The following is a 24,471-nucleotide window of genomic DNA, read 5'->3' on the forward strand; positions in this document are numbered from 1 at the left end:
ATGTAGTGCAACCCAATTTGCATGAAGTACAATCTATTTTTAATGAGAGTCTGGCTTTTACCCAATCCTACACTAGGATTCACTGAAGCATGAAGAACTAGCCCAAGTGAACTGTGCTGATGGCTCTCTGGATTAGAGAGGCAGGTTCTTCAGCCTACCAACACTTGCTTTAACCCTTTACCATTATTTTTTTCATCCTGAACACACAGTTTTTTAGACCTGTATGGGATGTAGAAAATGGGAACAATGCAGTCCAGGCTACCCCATGCTCTAAGGTGTAAACAAGGGTAGATCAAACTATTAGGAGATTATGACCAACAAGAGCCAACCTTCCAGGCTCCCTCCTCCTTCTCCTCAGTTTACGAAAATGACAGAAGCGCTGTTTCTGGGATTCGTTCTGAACACAGGTTCACAGAGCTCTCTGCTCAGCTTCTCTCCTTTGAGCTTCCACTAGTGGATTATATGTGTCAAGATAAAAATAATCTATTCTAAATTAGTCAAATTAGGTTCCTAGTTGAAAAACCTTCCATCACTGATTTAGATTCAGACAACTAAAAAAAAAAACCCAAACCCAACCCAATAAAAAGAATCTGTATGAAAAATGCTTACAGGAGAAATGCCATTCCAACTTAAAATTTTGAAAGCTCTGGACATTTGTGTTTTATTGTTTAGGAAACCTAGGCTTATAATCACTGCTACTTATGGTGTCGAGGCCAAGGACAAACCAGTAACTTAAACCCAGCTGTTTCACACATATGCAATGAGGAGACTGGAATGAATTCCTACAGTACAAACAGCACCTCACAGCCTGTAACCTTATAAGCAGAGTCATAGACTGAACCCAGATTACTTTTTATCCCCCAAAACACTGTGGCTAGTTCAAGAACTAAGAATATCCTCATGGTTATTTTTTATGCTGCATTGTCGTCTTTGTTACACGACATTTTTATTCTGGTAAATAATCCTCATCACTGTAGAATACAACATTCCTGCATGAGAAGCTGAACAGAAAAATGTTAAAATCAATTTTTCTGCCTATTATATTGCTAAAGGACTCAAAAATAAGCTGCTCTTTTCCAGGAGCATTACTTGTATAAATGAAAGTAATATTTCATCTTTTACTTTTGGATCACTTTAGTAACTGAACAGTTCATATTCAAAGCAGTGTCAGGGAAGTTAGTGAAGCCCCCAGTTTAGATTAGATATTAGGAAAAAATTCTTCCCTGTGAGGGTGGTGAGGCACTGGAGCAGGTTGCCCAGAGAAACTATGGCAGTGTTCAAGGGCTGGACTGGACAGGGCTTTAAGCAACCTGATCTAGTGGAAGGTGTCTCTGCCTGTGGCAGGGGAGTTGGAACTAGGTGATATTTAAGGTCCCTTCCAACCCAAACCAGTCTATGATTCTACAATTCTGTGATTCCTATTCCATGTTTTAACATGTGGTGTTTAGTACTATGAAAAGGGAAGCAATAATGAATCACTTTAATGTGCAGTTGGTCAATAGAATATAGATACTAAAGTATAAAGCATCCAGTTTTGGCTAGAGAAAGGAGAAGAAGGTCACCAGGCATGGTTTTGACTTACCTATCTGGATTGTCAGCAGCACAGACAGAATCAATCAGTCCTACATCGAGTGTACCCTATAAACACCCAACCAGAAAAGGAAGACATTTACTATTACATTACTCACAGTACTCTTCTTGGAGATGGGTGAAAGGAGCAGCAGCCAAATGAATTGCAGATTTGGGTATCAGTTTCTCTTAACCATTAAAACTGCTAAGGGTAAAACTAAGAGACTCAGATAAACAGTTCCAGTAAAAGATTATCTCTAGTTAAGCTGGAGGCAGCTCAAAACCTGCTCTTACTTTTCTATGCTTCCAAACCTGTTTGAATGTTTCACCTAAAAGTACCATCCCAATGTAAATGGCATCCCCTCAGAACAAACTTCTGAAACCATTAAGCAGAAGTTTTTATTTCCCCTTGCTTGATATAAGGTTCCAAATGTATTCCATTTATTCTCAGTGTATGTTGTACAGAATGATAAATGCAGTTTATATGCAGGACCAGAGAAATCTCGTATTTTCAACTCTTGGGTTTTTATTTTACTCATTTACTGTAACTTTGCAAAACTTCACACTCAAGCAGAAACTGTGGTTTAGTAGGGAACTGGACCATAAAAAACACCCCTAAAACAACACTCATTTTTCATCAAGGTGAATGATGGGAGAGGAATCAGAAGTCACACTCTTCTTGCATAGCTACAGGACCAAGGGCATGGAGCCTCTAGCCAGTGTCACAACTAGGACCACATGTAAGGAACCCTAGGTTGTGACTCGCAGAAGCTGCGGCCACCACAGTGCCCCTGTTTTCTAAAACTATTTGCTTTGAAAAGTTCTTCAGATTTAGACTTACCACAGCATTCTGTGGATTTGCCTGCTCATCATGCATCTCCCGGATCTCTTGCTCTGTGGACGCATGAACTTGACTCAGTACACTAAACCACTGGCTGGGGAGAGAAAGGCAGCAGTGTAAGTAAAATGTTGCTTCTGAACAAGCCTTCTGTCACCTTTGTTCTGCAGAGATCTAGCAGGTTCTGCAGGTTTCTGAAATTGCTTAAGATTTCTTTTTGTCAACATGTAGAAAAGCAGCAAGGTTTTATGTTAGTTCAGATAATACTGGGTTCAGGTAAGCTCCTCCAGATCTGCCATCCAAAATCATGTCATACCCTTCTTCCTCAAGACAAATACCTTCTATGAAAAGTGGCATCTCTGCAAAACCGGCAGTAAGCATACTGAAATACTTGAGTGCTTAGAGAGTATTTGCAACACATTCCATATATTTCATCTGGAAAAAAAAAATACATTTCTAGCTACACACAAAGCCTTCAATGGGGAACTCAACCTTCAGGTTATAAATTCTGCTGCACTGATAGCATGGCTGGTAATAGTTTCTTACAATGATACTTCCACAAAGACCACCCAAGTCCATCAAATTGTTTGAGAGGGGAAAAAGAATAAAACCCGCAAGCAAATATGTCTGCATTTTTTTGTTCCTTATGGAACACTGGAAAATCCAGCTACTGGAAGGACCAGTGAAGTTGAACCAGAGCTAATGTGTGCTACTCCAGTGGCCTTCCATACATCCATAACAGGAAAAGTGGCAGAGAGGTTTCCAGTACTCAGCCCCTAGTGCTGAGCAGCAATTGCAGGATTTAATTCCAACCACACCTTCTGCTTCTGGGAAATCTCTACCCTTCTGGCACTTGTATATGATAAAGCTCAACTGCTCTAAGCAATCCCACTGAAATGTGAGGGCAGAACTTAGCCTGTTTGGCAGGTTCCTGAATGCCATTCTTTGAGATAGGAATTTGCCATTCTAATGAAAACCACCTGGGGCCAAGTTTTCAAAGGGCTGAAAAGCCCAGCCTTTAAAACAGACTACTCACTTTTCTGCAGAGGCTCCTCCACCACCACCAGGTTGAGGAAACAAATGCAAAACTACTGAATTTAAATTTAAAGGTGTCTTTTCTGCAATTGCTTATAGTCACAGAATTTCTGCCTAGGACACTGAAATGCTGCCTCCTTAACTCCAGCATTCAGAAGCCAACTGTTGCGCATAATGTAGATAATCTAGAAACCGAACTGGCAAAATAGCTTGATAAAACCTGTCTAAGTCTGTCAGACAGCACCATCGCTGCCATATCCTAAATCCTTTCTAACAGCTTATGCTTTCACTAGAAACAATCCAAGGCATGAAGAAAAATTTAGATTTAGAGTGCCTGACAATAAAGAAGATGAAAACATTTAGTTCTGATTCTTTTGTTAAGACTCAGAGGTAACCACAGAGAGGTTGTGCTTAGCACTTTGATGGATGTAAGACAAGGTCATTGAAAACCCTTCAAAAACGAGGGAAGGGTCATCTACAGAGAAGGAACCATCAGCTGAAGAAAACTAAACCTCAACTACCAAAAATTTCCCACAAATTAAATTCAGCTTTCCTTTTTGTGCTCAGGAATTGCAAATATATTTAAATGTATTTAAATCTTCTATTTAAAAACAGAGAAAGACTTCATTTAGTAATAACTTATTATTGGATTTTAAAGAACAATTCAGAGTTTTCATAATTTCATGTAATCTTTGTGTAAACAATGCAAAGGAATTAATCATGGTACTCGGCAAAAGACAAAGGCAGATTTGACTCTCCTTTTGTTTTCTTCCCTCAGGACCTCCTTTGTCTTTCAGCTGAGTCCCAGAACCCAAAAACAGGGAAAATGACAGACTAGGGGTTTGAAGGGAATAAACCCTCAGTAATGGCTACCCACCGAAGCATTACTTCTCTCCTCAAATAGATTTCCATGATCAAAAGAGTAATTCCTCTTTTGGGAGAGTCTGTGGGAGGAGGGTCATGTCTCTCATTTTTTACCTTAATTTCAGCAAAAAGCAACCTCAGATCATGATTTAGCCCATGTACAAAATACTTTTTTCAATAGCAGATCCAGAACCATCACAGTCCAATAATTTTGTACTTCACTTTTAACAATGCCAAACAATAACAAAACCTTGACTTAAGCCCAACTGCAAATCCTTACACATCTCCCTCATTAAAGGCTTCTGGGATGACTGAGAACAAAGAAATATGAAATACACTGGTAAAAAGTAATTTAATCTGGATGGTGTATTATGTGTGCTATACACAACAATAGCCTATAGTGTCTCCTCTTCCATGTTTAAGAAAAAAAAAAAAAAAAAGAAAGAGATGCATGACAACAGACAAGTCTTTATGCTGATAATTTCTCACTGGTCCCTAGGGCACGTACACAAGCTTAATGGAAGAGACTTCAGCTAAGCCTTCATTTTAAAATAGACTCACATAGCAGAAGAATCTTAACAAGAACTGCTGGAAAGCTCATAACTTGTTTCAAGGGTAATTTTAAGGACGTCTAAAAAATGAAGAATCATTCTGCACTGTAAGCATTGCTAAATTTATACTCAGGGTCCTGTGATACAGGTAGCTATTGTACCTTTAAAAAGAATACAATACGAAGCAACTTTCAAGGCTTCACAGCAAAGTAGCCCAAGTGATGTTGACATAGGCATTCTGTATTCTGGCCTAGGGGCAGCAAGGCAGTGGGTAATAAGCTTTGATTACTAAGTTCACTTTATTCAAATGCCTGATTTTTATGGGCAAGCATATTATTATCTCGCATGAAGTGTAGTGTGGGGATTTTCTTTTAAGAATGCACTGAAACTGATCTGACAAGTCAGGCTTGCTTCTCACCTGCCAGGCTCCCCCTGCAGTTTGATATGGATCCTTTAGCAAGAAAAGCAAGACTCTTCTTAAATCAGCAGAAAGGAAAACACTCTCTTGTACGCTCTTCTTATTCATGAACAAGCTTTCACCCTAAAATCCAGTCACCCCATTACAATTTTTATCTGAAAATATTTTAGGCTCTGCTTAGGCAAACAGATCCCAACCCTAGAGAACAGTACTTTATTCCAGACAGATTGCAGGGTCTTAAATACTGATTTAATCTATGCAGCTAAACACAGCAGGGTAATGTACAAGACAAGCATCAATGGCTGATGGCTGCCTCTCTACAGACATACTATATTTCAGAACGTTGCTAGTAATAAATGGATAACAGCCAAATTCTGGGAAAATTTTCATTGGCAGTCTGACTGTCCCTGCTAATGTTCTGTCATGGGATTTTTTTCTCAGCAGGCCTTTCAAAAGTGTTAGATGCAATGTGTTTAACAGCCTGAATGTTTTGTGACAGTGGACAAACGAATGACAAGCACAAGTCAGACTGGCACAGAGATTTCATACCTTGCATCCTCAGGAGACTCAGCAATTAAGTGGTAGGTTCTATCGCCCATTATTAGATCAATTCCATTTTCTTTTCCTGTATTATCAACGATCTCTCTGAAAAAAGAAAACGTAAAGATCGAGCATTAGAGGTTGTCAACATTTTGAAAATTCTGTTCTGCCAAGAGGCTCACAAACTACTGACACTTAAAATAACAGCAGTCAGCCTTAATCAGGTTCATGTGCAAGGCTCACAATGTGGTTTATCAGACAGTATTAATTCATCAAACTGTAGCTGTGTTTTCTGCCTATTTCTGTACAAATTAACTATGATGAATGTCACTATACCAAGTTGACTACTCTGTTATTGTTTTAACAAGAACTAAAGAAAAGGCATTATCAAACCTCAAGAGAGGCAAGGATAACTGAGTTGAGAAATGGATGTATTTCTGAACTGGCTGCATACGCAAGTAATTTTTGGAGTGCTAAAAAGAAAGCTCTTGAAGATTAAAAACCAAAAGCAAACAAAACCTGGATTCGTGATTCTGTGTGGTTGTGAGTCAGCATAAAGACAATTCCAAAGATGGCTTCCAGAAAAAGCTGAACACTCATCTGCTGAAAAATTACATCTTTCTAATGTGTAGTTTGGACATTTAAGTATTGATATATTAAACAGTCATGAACCACAAACCACAAGATTTTTAAGGAATATTTGAAGTATTACATCAGGTTTTCCTGAAGCTTAAGAAATCAACTGGATTTCTTTTTTGCTGTTTTTACTGTATTTGTCTGAAGCTTATTATTTTCTTAACTAGCCATACTTCCTTATCAGCTGTACCATTCTCATAAATCTCCATCCTATAAACAATATATTCGACCTTTGCTTATCTGGCTCATTAGGACAATTTATCTGCTATTTAAACAAAAATTTATAATTCTGTCCTATTTTCTTTAATTTGGTTTCCTTCCCTCCCAGTGTCCAACAGAATCTCTCCCTGTTCTGTGTTTTAAATGCATCACCCTAAGATTTATTTAATTTGCACAGGGTCCCTCATGTGGAGTGGTGAAATATGTAAGTTGCACGATGTGTTAGGAATGCACTCAGTGAATATTAAAGTCACCTACAAAAGTTATTGCTTATTTCTCATAACATGCAGCTGTTTAAATACAAGTACCCTTTCTTTTAGCTATTTTACACATAAATAGTCATTGACTGAACTTACAGTTCCAGTTAGGTTCAACAAACTTTATCTGACAATTGTAAAGGTACATTCAGCAAAGAACTTCAATAGGGCACAGTCAATGAAACAATGTGGTGACAACAAAAAAAGTTGGTTTAATCATATTAGAAAAATATGCTAAATACATGCTATGGTACATGAGACAGAGTGGTAGGAACTTCAGTGTCTATTCAGAGATTTGCTTGACAGCCAGCAGCCCACTGGTTTTACAAGAGCAAGTCAGGATGCTCACTGAAACTATTTATTTTGCCCTGCTTGAAATTGGGCTCAAGCCAGGACTTCCAAAGAAAAGATTAATATAAGCTTTCAATTTAATTTCTCTGTTAAATAAACAAAGTAAAATGGATAGTTGCAGATTGCAAGGAGCAGAGTGGAATGAAGTGTTACAGCCATTTCTACTTTTCTCTTCCTTGGAAGAAAGCTTAGGCACACTTTTATACAGAAATGAGACTACCAGTGTTAGCACACTCTAAATTTGTTAGATAATAAGAAGTTCATAAAGCACACTGACTGCTTAGAAGGAAAAATACCATCCTGTTTTGATGCATGCTTTGGGAAGCATAGAATTTTAAGGTGTAAGGAACTTCAGTTAACAAGACATAAGTTACTAAGTTAGGTTTAGTAATTTTTTTTTTAATTAATATACACATTTTAAAGACTTTTCTATGACTACCACAATTATTTCAAACATGAAAAAAAATTATAAATGCATACAGAAGATACAGCTTTGACCAATGCTAACTTAAATATATTCAGGGCCTGTTAATTCCACCCTCTTCATTCTAGGTTTGCCTGCAGCTATGGACTTGGCAACATGCCCCAAATTGCCTTGGGAATCATTACAGACTAAGTAGGGCCTCTAGTCTGGGAGAAAGCATAGACGGGTTCATTATAGCAGCAGCTTTCTGAAGTATTTGGCACTGGCTTAGCTCTGAGCACTCTGTGGACTAAAGAGAGAGCCAAGTAAGGACAACACTTGCTTTCAGTAACTCCATCACACACACTTTCATGCTTGCATTCACACAATTTGAAGGCAGGCACTCAACATCTTCCCAGATTAAGATGCAGGAAGTATTTAGGAGGAACTATGCCTAACATACAAAAACCCATATAAACCTACTTGGCCGTTCGGACATCCATGGCACCCTTCAGCTTTTCTTCACTGTCATTTTCAAAGTACATCAACCTGGACTGTCTGAGAACAAACCATCGTTTCTTCCAGTTCCTTCTGGAAAGCGTAGATGATCCACCCCCCTTTTTGTGAAGCCAACCCTGCTTAAGTGCTTCCTGCTTGGAACGAAACCACAGGAAGGTCTCATCTTTCAGGACACACCAGCGTCGCTTCCATGTGTTTATTAAGCCACCTGGCAAGAGAGATAGATGTGGGTTTATACCTAGGTGAGAGAAACAATTATAATGTAAAACAGAAGTGGTGACCAAACTAACACTGGAAGCTGCTGACCAGTAATGCTACAGTTAAACTGAGTCTCTGCTGTAAGCCACAAAACTAAAGATCTTACTTTTGTGTATCCTTAAGGCCACCAATATTGCTGTCTACCTTATAGATTACAGTAAGTCTCTACATAACAAAAACATCTGTGTAACATCCATGTAATTATATATACTTATATATAACATATATATAAAAATAAAAAATTATTAAAAAGTTTTATTGCACATGAGAATCAGATCTTTAACACTGTTTTCAGTGTATCTCAGTGACAATCTAAGAAAACTTTAAAGTCTGTCCTCTCTCCAGGTTATTTGGGGGTAACAACGTTCAACTGAAACCCACAAAACCTGAAAAAGCTACACTTAAGAGTAGGAAATACACTAAAGTGACCTCAGTCATACTGGAGTGTGGCTTTCAGGTAGACAATACACCTCGCACTGTAGTTACATCACAGCCACTAAAACCGTAACCAAACCAATATACTCCCGTCATTCCACGACTTATTGCTAACCATGTCAGAAAGTAAAAGCCCTGCTAGTGATGACTGCATTATTTTTCACATAACATAGCTGTGCCCACATTCATCACTGTTCCTATTCCAGGAAAATAAGTTATACTGCAGTGAGGGGTACCAAAGATTTGTCTAAATTGTAATTTACTATCAATCATCAGAAGTTAAGACCAATAATCTTAACCAGAGAATTCCTGTGTATACTCTTTCAGTTTCTCATGCCCCTTTGCCACACATATCCTTTTTTGTGTCTTTCAGGTCCAAAATGAAAGTCAGCTGAGGTCAGTAAAACTGGCCTGCAATGTAGAATGCTGTCTATATTACAAGATTTTGGGAGCAGGAATCAGTTTTCCTCAAAATTCGGCACAACTTGACTTTGTGAGTCATTTTGTCCTATTTATACTGGATATTCGATTGCTTACGAGCCAGCAAAGACATAAAATGAAACAGAGGCAGCCCAAAATGTTGATGTTCCCTTGCAGAGGGGAAAAACCCTGCTAGATGTAAGCCACTGCAAATAACTTAATTTGAGAACAGGTCAAATTTAAGTTAGGTTACTTTTCCACCCCCCTTTGAAAAATAAAAAAATAGCTTAACTGGACAGGAGTTGGAGTGCAAGGTATAATAAACATTTCTGGTTATTTTGCGTATTTAGTGAATTCTGATTCACCCAGTACCTTTCATGTACAGAAAGCTGTGAAAGTAGGGCAGGCTGACACAGCTATAGACTGAATCCCTCCGGTAGGAAAGTTCATCATCTGTATCAAACCTGGAGTCAAAATCTTCTTCACTGTCTTCAAACTAGAGAAAAGAGTAAATAAAGATGAAATGATCTCTCAGGGTAGAGTTTAGATAAAACTGGGTTAGGAGTCTTCAGCTAAAACATCTTACAATTTACTGGAAGGACATGATTCCTCATTGCTTTTTGTCCAGCTAATAGAGGAAGGAGTACATCGTAGTAAGTTGCAGCTTGAACTGTTTGATCATACACTAGCCCTAATGTCATGTAACAAATCTACAAACCAGCTTTGTAACTGCTCAGGAAAGTTATCCTCTTTCAAGAGCATGGCCAAGGTATGCTACCTTGTGCAACCTCCCTCCACCACTGAAGTGCTGTGAGTAACAGTTTAGAAAAGACTTGAAAACCAAACATATTCCACAAGCTGTGGTAACAGCTTTCCTCCACCCTCACCCCCAATAATCAGAATTTCTGTTCTGTATCCAACACACATCCAGAGTTGCACAACAGGAAGGAGTCCTCAACAGAGACAGCTAAAAGTGTTTTTGTCTTAGGCAAGAACTGTCAACTTATCCCAACGACCAGGATGGCTCTTTGATGACTGGTTTTCAGTACGTCTACCATAATAGACATTTTAGTGTCAATGTTTTCCTTCTAAGTAAGTCAGTGTTGCTGAAATACTTTTTTACTTTCCCAGTCAGTCTCACAGAAGTATTCTGTGAGTAGCAGAGGAAATGATATTCTGCCAAAAAACATTTGTAGGAGTAAATCCCGCAGTATACTACTCAGTAAACAGCACTGGAAAACACCTCCTCAGTATGAGTGTCTGCCTAAATAATTTTAATATTTGCCATCATGTGAAATTTACTCTCCAAGTAATCTTGAAATATACCCGGCATTTCAGGGACTGCTATGAGCAGTTTATTCCTCCATACTGTTGCAACTTGCATGCATAACGGAATCTGGTTTTTATTTTCTGAAGTCAATTCCCCACCTGGTATGCTGAGTCCAAACACACACAGAGAAGAATTTTGCTTATGAATTGTGTGCCTAACGCCATGCACTGAGCTCCTCACCAAACAATGTGAAGTTCTGCATTAAAACAGATAGAACCATATCCTTGCATAAGCTTAGGACCGCAACACCATCTGAATTGCTTCTAACTCTAATGCACTCACCCCAGTGGCATCTAGATGGCAACAGACAACTATGTCCGTGCACAGCCTAAGCAACTCAAACTACACAACACAGACATTCGTAAGAACAGCTACAGTGACTCTAAGGCTGCACAGTGGGAAAAAAAGTAAATCAGAAAGCACATATCAATTATTAGATAATAAAAATAGTGATACTTACAGAAGATTGAGCTCCTTCAGAGCTAAACCGGTATGCTCCAGAGCTATTATACGTCCCCACTGAGCATCGGTAGTCCGGTGACCACTGGCTACTGTGTGAATTAGAGAAGGTCACGCTGCTACCAGAAGTAATAGCACCATCTTCATAATCATCTTGGTCATAATCATAGTCTCCATCGGGAGAAATAAGTTCCACAGAATTTGGGGGTCTACATGATACATTTTCTGGCATGCAGTAGGTGGATTCACCACTTGAAGAGTTGTGGAGACTGACCGTATCGTGGGCAGGAGGTATAAGCATGGTGTTGCTAGCAGCAGGAATTGTTGGCACCACAGTATCATTCATATAGGGATCCTCTTCTGAGGAGTCATCGCTTGTTCTGATGCCACTGGTCCTTTGATCAGAATGGCCATGCTCACTTGGGTTGGGCGAATCCTTAAATGCATCATCATCAGCTTCAAAGCCCTCATCTACCTCCTCCTCAGGATATGGCTGGCTGAAGTTAAAATTGGGCTTTTCACTGCAGGCATTTCCAGTCTGTTCAGTCAGCTCAGCAGGATACCCGCTGCCCACAGAGAGAGACCTCTCAATGTTTCGGACACATTCATCAATCTCATCAAAGTTCAGAGATTCCAGGAACTCCTGGGCTGCTCGACATGCTTCGTCCTCAAGCCGCCGGAGTTCCTCGTCTCGAAGCTGCTGCAGCCTCTGTAGTGAAGCCTCTGTCAAGGACAGCTCCTGCTGCTTCTTCACGCGCTGCAGGTCTTCAATTTCTTTTTCCAGACGCAGGATTTCTTCCACCTGCCTGCTTTCTTTCTGCTTCTCCACCTCTTGCTTCAGCTCTGCCTCCTTCTGGGCTTTCTGAATGGCAGCCAGTTCCTGCTTCTTTCTCTCTTCTTCAGCCTGCATTCCAAATAAAATAAATAAAAAAACACCCCTTAAAATAAAATAAAGCACCTCAATGCAAGATTCCTTTTTTACATTTATTTATTTCAAAAGCACTATGTTCCTACCATGCTGTTCCATTTAAACGGACCCTTATCCCTACATCAGAAAGAAAAGGAAAGAAAAAGAAAAACTAAAGCATGATTACATTTGCTCACAGATACGGGAAAGCTCAAGTACGTGCAGAAAGTTCAATCTTTGCCAGAAATTAAATGAAGCATGAGGTGAAAGAAATTTCCATGCAAACAACTGTATCAAGTTTCCTTTCGCTTTATCTGCCAACTCCTGTAATAAGTTTAGTTTAAATGCCACAGATGCCTTTTATTTTTTTTATGGCTGGGTTGAGATACTCAAATAAACAGGATGGCTGAAAGCATAAAGAATATAATTTACCTGCTGGGCAAGACGCTCTGCTTCTTGCCTTTGTCTTTCCCTAAAAGTGAGAGAAGAAAAGAAGTTAGTAAATCAAGCTTAACATAAGCTCATCACATACCTTTGCTAGGGCAATAGCTCAGTTTGCAGAGATCATCTGCCATATGGAAAAGACAGCCAAAAATAAGGTCACTAAGGATACATCTGTGAATATGAAACTACCATGATAGCTACAGGTATCTTTTAGCACAAGCAGCAAAGGTTTCCAAAATCACTTAATAACAAATAACCTGAAATAAAGGCTATTCAGACCAAAACCTAGTATGGCACAGACAGGAGAGTGATGCAAGACAGCATACTGCACCTTTCTTCCTCCTCTTTTCTTCTTTCCTCCTCTTGTCTCCGCTTCTCCTCTAGTCGCTCTCTGTAAACACGTCGAGCAAGCTGGCCTCGCCGCTGCTTCTGAAGGATTATGGCTGCTTTCTTCAGGCACAGGAACTTTTTCCTACCACTGAATGCTCTGTAGTTCTTCTGTATCACAACCACACAGTAGAGAACCTTTCTATACCACTTCCTGGGAGAAAAATAGCAGATTTCTAAGGAAAAAAGGAACTAACGAGCAGTGTCAAGAGGTTTTGACATGGTGACCTGCAATAATGAGCCCAAGGTAGTAAAACAATTTATTATTTCTAGTTCTGTGATGGTTTTCCCATTCTCATTCACATTCTCCTCCCTTTGAGAAGAAAGAGATTCTCTCATTTCTATGTCAGCACTGTGTCTTCATTAAGTAAATGCACATTACCTGTCTTACATGTTCTTATGCCCCTGACAAGGAGATGCTAAAAGGACAGCTCTGTGTGTGTGCACCCATGCGGAGAAAGAATATACAGAAATAGTCATCCCACAACTCTGAAAACAAGGATCATGAACAGTAGGATAGCTCAGTCATTAAAAAAAAAAACAATATAGTTTTTAAGTAACATACTGGAGACTATAAGGACAGGACTAATATACACATGAAAAGAAATGCCCTCATCATGCAAACAAGTTTCCTTAAACTGTCCTCAACTGATTTGTAGAAAAAGCAAAGAAATAAACATATGGGATGAGCAACTCCACCTAATACATAATACGTGAAGCCAGGTAAACAAGTGAAACATCAATCAGTTACCTCATGTCATGGTTCTTTAAGACCCAAACTCTTTTCTGACCATCCTGAAGTACAGATTAATCAGACTCTTAGCTGGTGACTTGGGGCAGCCCCACTAGCTGCCATCCAGCTAGAGTTCCTACCATGGATCTAATGCCACGATACAACTATATGGATACTGGCTGACCTCCAAACTTCCATACCATCCTATTCAAACGCCACTGTGTTTTATTTATGGGTCTGGCAAAGATACCAGCTGCTATTTTCAAAAGCCACTTACAGGATTTGGATGCCTGGTCCTTAGGAAAAGTTAAGAATTATGCCAGAAGGATTTAACTCCATGACACCCCACCCATTTATTTCAAAGCCTGATTATTCATATTCTTATCTAGTCACTTACCGGGCTGCATAACCTAAGATGTGCGCACGGATAATCATTGCTGCCTTGGTGACTTCCACCTCCCGCTGTTTCTCCAACTTGTGTTCCAAGGACTCCCGGAGAAACACCTACATAAGAAAACTTCTGGCTTAACAAACTGCAGAGAGCATCATATATAATGGACAGCAAGGTGCTGCCAAGGTCAGTCCAAGCTGCAAGCCTCAGCTTTGAATTCAGAGACAAACATCCCATTTCCTCAACAGAGAAGAAAAAACCAAAATGTATTCCTCTTAGACAAAAATACCTGCAGATGATGCTCTAACTTTGGATTTCAGTGGAAAGAGCCTGATTACACTAAAGCAAATTTTAATTAGGAGTAGGATTTTTCCAAAAGCAACATAATTACAAGATTCATTAAACAGCCTTTTCCCACCGAAGAGTAACAGGCCAAAGAACTTGTACAAGTTAGCATGAACTTCCTGAGTTGAGGGGCAGAAATACCACCCGATAATATAGGTGTTTCACAGTAACATCACACAACATGGCGACAAGGAAGGTGCATGAACAATGTGGGCTCTGCTAAGGGAAGAGGGCTGCAAAAACATCTAAAAGCAGGAATGCTTCCCTGAAGTGTTTTTGACTTTTTAGGGTGTTCAAGTAGAAAAAAATGTAGGTTTTCCCTCTGTGTTTAGGGAAAAAAGAAGCCCATCATCAAAGCCAAAGCAGCAGCACTCCTGAGGAGAGGCACACTTCTGAGTTTTGAATGTAGCTCAAAAGCAACTACATTTTACCACAAATCACCCAACACTAAGGAATGTAAAAAGTCTCACAGAAAGCCTCAGAGTTCCAAGATACAAGTTGCACTGGGCAGCTCTTTCTAGATCAAGTTTTTACTCATGGATAAAGCCTTTTTTTTCACTCAGTGGGCAATCCTTCTCTGCTCTGCACACACTGGCTTTAAAAACACAACAAAATTCTGCTTCAGAAAGGCATTCAGCTATTTCCTGAACAAAAATGGATGTTAAGCTCATGTTAAGCCCAGGCTAATGCCTTTTCCTGAGCAGGTGCACTGCAGCTTGAGATGTAAAAGACAAGAAAAAAAAAATCACACTGAAGCTAAATCATCACAATGTTGTTATTCCCCCTTTTTAAATAACATGGGCAGGATAGTGCCCCATCCCATGGTCAGTCTGAAACCAATGCCCTGTTGTTCTCTTCTACAATAAGCTGTTATTAAGACTCTTGCAAATGTGCAGGCAGCTCCTGAGGGGGACTAGCCCAGGCCCCAGTGAGGGAAGTTATAACAGAGCTTTGGCTCCTGCTGAGGTCCTGATGAGCTGGTTAAAACAATTTCAGGTTCTGATAAATATCTGTCCCTAAGATGCCAAAGCACTGTTCAGGGTCCATGCATGAATACCATTAATATACTACATATGGAAGTATAATGGGAAGCACAGCCTAGCTCTGCAGCCAAATGTTATCACTGTATTATTTGTAAGCCATTGTCTACAAAAATGGGATGAAAGATTACTTCAATCGACATCAGCATATTTCAGATTCTGTCCCTTACAGTAACTGTAAAACAAATCATCTTTCCCTCTGAGTGTCCTTAAGTGTGCAGAAGAATGGAGGAAGCCCTCCAAACAATGCAGGTGTGGGGAGAAGAGGATGAGGAGGAAGGGCATGTCACACAGAAATCCATCCAATTTTACAAAATATTTTTGCTACCTTATGGTAATGAGAGGGTGGGGAGTTTTTTCCCCACAATTCTAACAAGTGACAGGAAAACTGCAAGTGTAACACGTAATTCAGCAAACTATTTCTGGATCTGGTTTTTGTTCTCTCTCCACTACAGAAGATCTGGGAGCACAAAAGGAGTTATGCAGAGAGAAAAAAGATGAGAAAGCCATCTGCAGAGGCCTGAGGGATGATCCTTGGCAGCGATGGCCTGATATTTGTAATGCACTCTCTAGTTCTTTGCAACATGCATTTTAATACTTAGGAAATCTCAGATCCTGCAGTGGGGAATCTTCTCCTGAGTACAACATGCTTTCACATCATTTAAATTCCAAAGCACAAATTCACAAAGAGAGAAACTCTGCACGCAGCTGTTGTCCAAAATCAAACTTGCAAAACAAGCTTGAAAACACACCTGGATTGTTTCATTTCTCAAATTAAAATACCATTCTTTTAATTTAAATTATTTGATTTCTTTTTTCGGGAGCAGGGAGGAAGTTGTGGGCAAAGTTCAGGTTGTCCAGTAGGACAAACAGTGAGGTCTAATGTAACTCTGGAAAAGACTCAGACTAGGATGGCTCTGCTACATGAACACCAGGTAAAATTCCTCCCCTGATTTCAGCCACTGAGCAGGTATCACGCAGGTGGGTTTACTAGCACGAGTGGAGCTCCCTGCAGAACAAAATGTTACCTCACATGTTCGATACCCCACCTTTTAAGTTTTGATCCTCACCAGTGCTATCACTTGTGGGTTGTGGCAGAAAATTCAAGTGGACTCTTTCCCCGTGAGTGAAATCACCAGTCAGTGTCTTAGACAGCAAACTCCTCAGCACAACCATTAATGTTGCTATAAGGGTTTCAAAAGCACCAACAGGGAGCTTCTTTTAAGGCCAGGAGTAATTACCACTACAAATACACCTCTGCAGCTGTGCAGTGTAAACCCTGCCCCTCAGCTTTGTAAAAGCACCAGCCCCACAATATGCACAGTCAGATTATTTTACCTTATTTTTTCCAAGCTGCCACTCAGTGCTTGTGTTGTCATACAGACGAAGTAGGACGGCACATTTCTCATTTACATCTTCGGGCAGAGTTAAGTTTCTCATGAGGACTTTATACCTGTCAACCCAAAAGCACTTATTAATTCATTTAGGAGACAAGTTCTACCTTTGCCAGATGATTTATTTTTCTTATTAGATTTTCACTTTGTTCCCCAACATGGGAACACTGATTTGGTGCCCGTGACTCACATCTGAAGTGCACAAGTCTGTGTGTTTACCTTTTATAAAAGTCTTGAAAGGGCCTCCGGACCGGGAAGCCAGCCCTCCGAATCCTGACTGTCTCCAACATCCCAGAATAGCGCAGCTGGTTGAGCACCACTGTCTGATCAAACTGGTCTGGCATCTGTAATGAAAAGGTTCAGAACAAGGGTTTTAATAGCAACGGTTAGAGATGTCAGGGAAATAAACAAAGGGCAGATTATATGAATCTGAAATGCACAAAAGCTAAAAACTTGCTATATAGTGTCTTAAAGGATATTAGCAATTCTGAGCATATAAAAATGTATCTACAGGACAGAAGTAAAGGGGTAATTACACCATATCATTTCCACAGACACAACATTTACAGCCAATTAATCTCATCAGCTCACTCTTTCCATTTCATGTGTATTTGCAGGCCATTGCTGTGCAGGAAGAAATGACAGAAAGAAGCACATGCAGCTAACAGGTCAAGCTTGACTTTTTGTTTCTTCAGCAACTGAATTTACAGTCACTGTAGATTATCCCAAATGTTGAAGCTACACAAATACAGCGGTGTGGTACAACTTTAGAAAAAAACCAAACCCACAAGGGCAGAAAAGATTTCATTTTTAGTGTAGTGACAATTCATCTACTATGGACAAGGATGCCAAATCCTAAATAAGCTTTATTTCAAAGAGTTTCTATTTGCTGCTATTCTGAACAGCAGAAATGTTTTCATCTGTAAACAGAAAAAAGAAAAAGAATCTGCTTGTCTGAAATAAGTTTCCCTTATTTTGCATGCAGTTCTTTCAGCATCATTTTTCATTTAGAAAACAGATAACCCCATAGCCACTTAAGTCATGAAAAACCTGTGAATCCTGATCAGTATGTTCCTGCCCTTTGGAGCTTCAGGAATCCTCTTGTCCCGTCTCAGAATCCCCCAAGCCACCCGTACTTTCACCACGCTTTGACGTAAACCACCCACAGACACACAAAGCTACTCAAGGTAGTGCTAACTGCTGCCTTGCAAAATGCCAGCACTCCCAACAGTGAAATACCACCACATGTAAATACACCATTTAATTTATCAGCATAATCACCCACCTTAACCTACGAGCTGACCCTCCTGCAGAGTCATTTGCATGGCTGGAGTACAGTGCTTAGTATTTTGCAAGAAGTTCAGAAGGTAGGATCTCATGGATACAGTCAATGGTTCATATAAGACCTTAAGTTCTTCCGCTGATAGAAATGACAGCAAAATCAAGCCCTGAGCAACTGCAAATCAGAGGGCTTTCTTGATATTTATTAACTGGCTTTAGAATCAGAATCATAGAACAGTTTGCATTGGAAGGGACCTTCAAAGATAATCTAGTCCAACCCCCCTGCAATGAGCAGAGACATCTTCTACTAGATCAGGTTGCCCAGAACCACATCTAGCCTGGCCTTGAATGTCTCCAGGGATGGCATGTCTACCACCTCTCTGGGCAACCTGTGCCATTATAAAAAGATTTTTTCCTTGCATCCAGCCTGAATCTCCCCTCTCTCAGTTTAAAACCATCATCCCTTGTCCTGTTGCAACAGGCCCTGCTAAAGTCTTTCCCCACCTTTTTATAGGCCCCCTTTAAGTATTGAAAGGCTACAATAAGGTCTCCCCTGAGCCTTCTCTTCTCCAGGCTGAACAAGCCCAACTCTCTCAGCCTCTCCTCACAGGAGGAACGCTCCATCCCTCTGATCATCTTCATGGCCCTTCTCTGGACCCTCTCCAATAGGTCCATGTCTTTCCTGTACTGAGGACTCCAGAGCTGAACGGAACGCAGTACTCCACGTGGGGTCTCACCAGAGTGGAGTAGAAGGGGAGAATCACTTCTTCGACCTGCTGGTCACGCTTCTTTTGATGCAGCCCAGGATATGGTTGGCATTCTGGGTTGTAAGTGTACATTGCTGGGCCACGTTGAGCGTTTTGTCAATCAGCACCCCCAAGTCCTTCTCAGGGCTGCTCTCAATCCATACTCTGCCCAGCCTGTAGTTGTGTTTGGGATTGCCCCAACCCCAATCCAAATACAAGACCTTGTATTTGTACAAAATCTTTGTTTTTTATTGAATGCTAACAACAAAGGTATCGATACTGTTGGGTATTGCCAACACTGTTTTAAATACGTGCCCACCCCATGGCAGCCACAAAGCCACCCTTTGAATGTCTGTCCACACACTCACCTGCCGGCCTGCTTCTATTCAGGTGGCTGATGATGCCCGACAAGAAAGGGAAGGAATGAACACAGGTGGATGCACAAATCACAAGGAAAAACACTCACTTTTTGCCTGTGTAACCCAAGGCTGATGCGTGCCCCCAGTGGACACAGGTCAATACATTTTTTTTGTTTAACACCACACCTGCTTTAGTCCTTTTACCCCACCCAGGCTCAAAAGGTGATGTTCTTCATGAGACTTGCAAACAAAACAGGTTTTTTCATGTGTTGTGGTGGGGAGGCAGACACATGGATGGAAGTGGGGATACAGCAACGCCAAGCACAATTCCGGTGATGTGACAAAAGTCTCTCTCACCCTGCACTTTGAGAGCCAGATGGCTGCTGCACCACCTAATCCTGTTCTTTCCAACCCAGGCACTCAAAAAGTCAAAAGTCAGTCCCACAGCTGTCTTGAAAGCTCCTGTTACTTTTTAAGAAGAAAAAAACCTTTCTCTTTCCACCCCTGTCTTGAGTTGCAGAAGCAGCAGCAACATTTTCATGACCTGTTTCCTGCAGCTATGGAAGTGAGAAGCAGCCCTGCTCTGTCACCAGCAGCTGGGACTGACACAACACAATCACCTAACTTCAGATGCCCAGTTAAAAGATACCCAGTTTAAAGAAAAGCATAAAATGCTGTAAGAGATGTTAACATGGTTATCAAAGCAGGGCAGCATAAATACCATTGCAAGTTTAATTACATAAGCCTACTCCTCCACTTTACATTACTAGTTATTTTTAATTACAGACACATGAGGCTACTAAATTGGAGGGTCAAATCCTGTCCTGGCATATCACTGGAATTATATCTGCAACAAGTCTGGCTGCCTTGAAAAAACTAGGGGTGGTGGCAAGAGAAGTGCCACAGTCATCTCTTACGCTTTTCCATACTGAGTACTAGAAGTTACCCCTCCTTCACTTGGGGGTTTTTGACCGAGCCATCACAGCAAAGTCCTCAGCAAGGAGGAGAGCTGCAGCCAGTCATAGAGAGAAATGAAACCCTAAACACTAAAATGCATCTGAGGTTTCCCATGTCTAATGAAAACAACCAAAGTAGTTACAAATGCAGTCCTGTGCACACCACCACAGCATCCAGTGTATCCACCTTACGACTTGGTGATACGTTCATCAAGATGAAGAGCATTTCAGGCTCGATGGTATAAACACTTGCAGGAAGGGATAACGTTCAGTCCAGGACTTCTCATACTTAAAAAATCAATTGCATGTGCATTTATTGACCCAGAGTGCAAGTGCTGTATAAACCCCACTATTAAACTGCAGACACTTCTAAGACAGAGAGTGATGACCATCTCCACCTGAATGATGCTCAGAGAAGCACTACGGAGTTCAACTTGCAATAGTACAAAATCCCCATGCAAAAGGTTACCTGTGCAGCTGAAGCACAGTCTTGTCTCTTTACTGGTGCGCCTTCAGACAGTTATCAAGCTAACTTTCGGATTTATACTAAAGTAACACAGGACAGGACTCATCTCTGGGCTCTGCTGAATTTTTACCAGTGTTGTTGTGAAAACTGGACTTGTTTCACAAATGAACACTTGGGAAGAAATTGCATTCTTTAAGAAAATGTCAGGTAGACAAAAGAACCATAACTGATTGTAAAAAAGTATGTCTTCCAAAGTAAAAATTATAATTGTTAAAAGACTCCTATAAAGTATCATCAAATTTATAAAAGAGAAGCCAACAGAAAAGGAAGACAACTGATAGATTCCAAAACTGTCTGATAGACTCTATCAACTTCAGATCAACTCAATTTTCCATATATATTTCACTTTTATAAAGGAATGGCAGCACTGAACCATTCTGACACACAAAATCACCAGGCAACAGCTAGACTCATGTGGGTCACAGCAACGTTCAGGCACTGACGAACATCGATGTAAAATTAATAGCTAGAAGTCAGGTCTGTTCTGCTTGATAAAGGTGGTTTTTTGTGGTGCACTCCTTCATAGCACAACTTGTAATTTATCATTTCCTGAATCCAAAAGTCTCCACTAAATTTCCACCAGACATCACTGAAGCCAAGGCTTTAATGCGACTTGGACTGTCTGCTGGCAAGACTCCGGCTCCTAAAGCTGGTAAATGGTTGCTCTGATCTGTTGTGAGCATCCTAAAGGGCAAAGCTGCTGCCTGAAATCACAATAAGAAGCAGCCATTAGGACAGACATCTAACATCTACACAGAATCTTCCTGATGACATAGTTCCTTAGATTACAGTCTGACTGAGGCTCAAAAAGCACCATCCCTTTTCCCTGGACAGCACCCTTAGCAGAGACCCCAAGCATCCAAATAACATACACAGAACACAATATTTTCTTGTTCCGGGCATCATTTGCTCCGTTCAAACACAGAGGATACCTGACTTCCCCGCCCTTGCCGTGGAAATCCTTCTTCCTCCCTCAACTACTGGCTACTGCAGCAGAGTACAGGCACAATAATTACAGACTACCGCAGCCTCACAGGTTTTGTGTAGGTTGGAGGAACTTCACGGGGAGATTGGTTGGGGAGAAAAAGAAAGAAAAGTACCCCAAGTCCCTTGTTTATAGATTTCTCTTTGAGAACTTGAGTAGGACTATGTCAGCTTTGCTACTCTGAAAGTGTTGGTTTTCCTGTCTTAGGAATAAGTGTTTTGTAGAAGACAGGTACAGAGAAAGAAAAGATGAAAAACAGGAAAGAGGATGTGAAAAAGTAATTTTTTATTTAACCCAGTAAGTTTTCTCAATGTCTTAGTTTTTTAAATCTGCTCTTTTACTCCTAAAATGAAGTCTTGGCAATTTTACCCTGGAGAAACCAGCAGAAATGAAAGAGGCCAATCTTCCTCTCCTTTATAGTGGGTTTTCGAACTTGTTTTTGCATCTAAAACAGTACTGGTATTTCTTCAGAAATAGGGCGACCTACTAAGCCAGGTCTTCCTGAAACACTTCCTGTGGTCTTCCAATCTCAGTCACCAGTTCCACGAGTCAAAAACAATGCCAGGCTTTCCTCCCAGACACTTTCAAGAGTGTGAATAAATTAACTTCTAATATATAACCCACCTGAACTGATACAAAAACTTTTGCATGCTCATTGTTTGCCTTTTTTAAACTACATCATGTTTAGCGATTCTTATCCATACATACTGCTTGGCAGCCTTTACCTGTGCTGAGGATTCCAGCCAGTAACCTGAAAGAAGTGAAAGGGAAACGCCTGCACACCTACACTAGGAGAATGCACTGTAAAGCCAGGACGGGCAGGATAACCTCCTTGTCAAATCCAGAGACTTCAGCTGCAGTGCCATGTCTGTTACCCTCCTACCTCCAAGAAACCATTTCACCCCCTGCTCTTCTAGACATCATTTCTTCAGTTGCTTGCACCATAAACGTTGATGGCATTGGCTTATTCAACAGTTTCAACTTCAGAACTGCTGCGCTTCCAGCACAAGGAGCATTAAAACCCTTGTGCATCCTGCCCAAGGACCTGGAGAATCAGGTCCCACTGACCTAAGAGTATTTCAAGGTAAGAAACCCTCTATGGTCTTCTCCAGCACTCAGCTAGCTGTAACTGGAACAGGCTCAGGTCAAAACACAGGCAAGTTTGATGCCTGCTTTGTTTTTGAATACATCCCCTTACTGTTGTCCCAGAGTACTTGAGTCCACAGACAAACACCATAAGAGTATAGGAGAATAAAACCCAAGAACATGGCAGAATTAAAAAGTTTATTTGGTATTTCTACTGCGTAGCACTGGCAAGTCAAGGAATATTTGGATAAATCTGAAACAACAGTAAATGTTTTGCATGTCCAAAATTCTCCTAGCCTTTATCCACACACTCACCCCAAACCCCATTAAAAAACCTTTAAAAATTACTAATGCTGCTGGTATAACTTGCTAGAGAAGGAGCATGGGTATACTGCAAAAATGCTTGTGCCTCAAGAAAATTCTGCTGCAAACTCCAGGGCAGATTTCACTGCAAACTCTGTAATGATATGCTGGCTCCTTTATACAATCTCTACAGGTCTGAACGTGAAAGTACTGCATTTAACAACAGCAAGCGCTTTCACGATTAGCTGATCTTCTCTTTGACTCCAACTACTGCACCTGACCTGCGTGACTCACCTTATAGCCCTGAGTATTGCAGATAAGAGACAGACTTCAGAACTAGCCACTCTCATGCCGCAGGTTAAGAGTTGCCTGCGCTAAAAATAATACTGTATAGAAGGAACACTGTAATTTTAGAGTTCTTCTACTGTACCAGAACAGTCAAAGGAGAAGACTCTATAAATGTATGTGAAAATGCTTTTGTATTTATATTCAGCCTGTCACCCAGCTTACTTTACAAGCAAGGGCATCTCAAGGATATTTTTAAGACAGGATTCCATTTAAGAGCTATGAAGCAGTACATTACCACACTGACCATTTGCACTAGTGTTTAAAGCTTTCAACTAGATCAAGGCACTGCTGAGTTACATCCATCTACAAAGATGCTGTAGTCATACTTCTGGTCCTGCTTGTCTAAATATAGCAAATGTAAGAGTTGGAACTAGCTTCATTGTTGGAGAAGAGATGCTGAAATGATTCTGATGGGCTTGCTGCAATTTCATGCTTTCATCAACAATGATCAATAAACTCACCATCTACTTTTATTAGTTACTGTCACAGTACTCTTCCATTTCAGAGTAATCTTATTTGGTTTGTATGCACTAAATGCTACCTGAGTAAACACACAACCACCACTTTGTGACCCTTCCTTTCTAAAGGTATTCAGAATTTCTTCTAAAGGCAGACAGAATTTGTCTACCTCTCTCATATAAGCCCAGAGGAATGCTACCCCCTCAAAATGACAGTGTATTTCTGACGCACACTTAAAACTTCATGGGAGAGGAGTGGATTGTTAAAGGCACAGGCTTGAACACTGGATTTAAGTTTTCTAAGGTTGCTTCAGAGCTATCTGTATGACTGCCTAGACTGTCAGCTGAAGTTTGCCCTTGTTGCTTGAATACATTATTCAGGAAGTCCATTGAAATGCATAGCAAGGCCCACAGGCTGTTTGTCCCAGAACAGCCACTGCAGGACCATCCATGTGAGACAGACAATTAAAAGCATTAGGGAAAAGAGAGATTTAAGGTTTGAAGTTGCTCTGGCAGAGTCTCAGCACGCTGACAGAAGGAGCAACTCACAGCACAGACCCCATCTGGAATGTTTATGGAGCCTCCTTCTCCATCTACAAATAATCTGTTGCCATTTCATCTGAGGTCATCCTCAGTAAGGCCTCCAGTCCCTGCAGACTAAACCCCAATCTGGCCTCATT

General features: G+C 40.6%; 1 protein-coding gene across 2 annotated transcripts in view; it reads right to left on the reverse strand.

Moving 5' to 3' along the window:
* Positions 1–24,471, reverse strand: part of MYO10 (myosin X) — a 161,081-nt gene that overhangs the window by 14,877 nt on the left and 121,733 nt on the right. For both annotated transcript variants that reach the window (XM_030471577.1, XM_030471666.1), the window contains 11 exons: positions 16,963–17,087; positions 16,688–16,802; positions 13,971–14,077; positions 12,785–12,994; positions 12,442–12,481; positions 11,104–12,006; positions 9,686–9,809; positions 8,165–8,408; positions 5,825–5,920; positions 2,411–2,504; positions 1,583–1,638 (listed from right to left, as the gene is read on the reverse strand). In XM_030471577.1, coding sequence (XP_030327437.1) covers positions 1,583–1,638; positions 2,411–2,504; positions 5,825–5,920; positions 8,165–8,408; positions 9,686–9,809; positions 11,104–12,006; positions 12,442–12,481; positions 12,785–12,994; positions 13,971–14,077; positions 16,688–16,802; positions 16,963–17,087 — 2,114 coding nt within the window. The remainder of the gene's footprint in view (positions 1–1,582; positions 1,639–2,410; positions 2,505–5,824; positions 5,921–8,164; positions 8,409–9,685; positions 9,810–11,103; positions 12,007–12,441; positions 12,482–12,784; positions 12,995–13,970; positions 14,078–16,687; positions 16,803–16,962; positions 17,088–24,471) is intronic.

This window comes from Strigops habroptila, chromosome 1, assembly GCF_004027225.2.
Source record: "Strigops habroptila isolate Jane chromosome 1, bStrHab1.2.pri, whole genome shotgun sequence".
Classification (NCBI taxonomy): Eukaryota; Metazoa; Chordata; class Aves; order Psittaciformes; family Psittacidae; genus Strigops; species Strigops habroptila.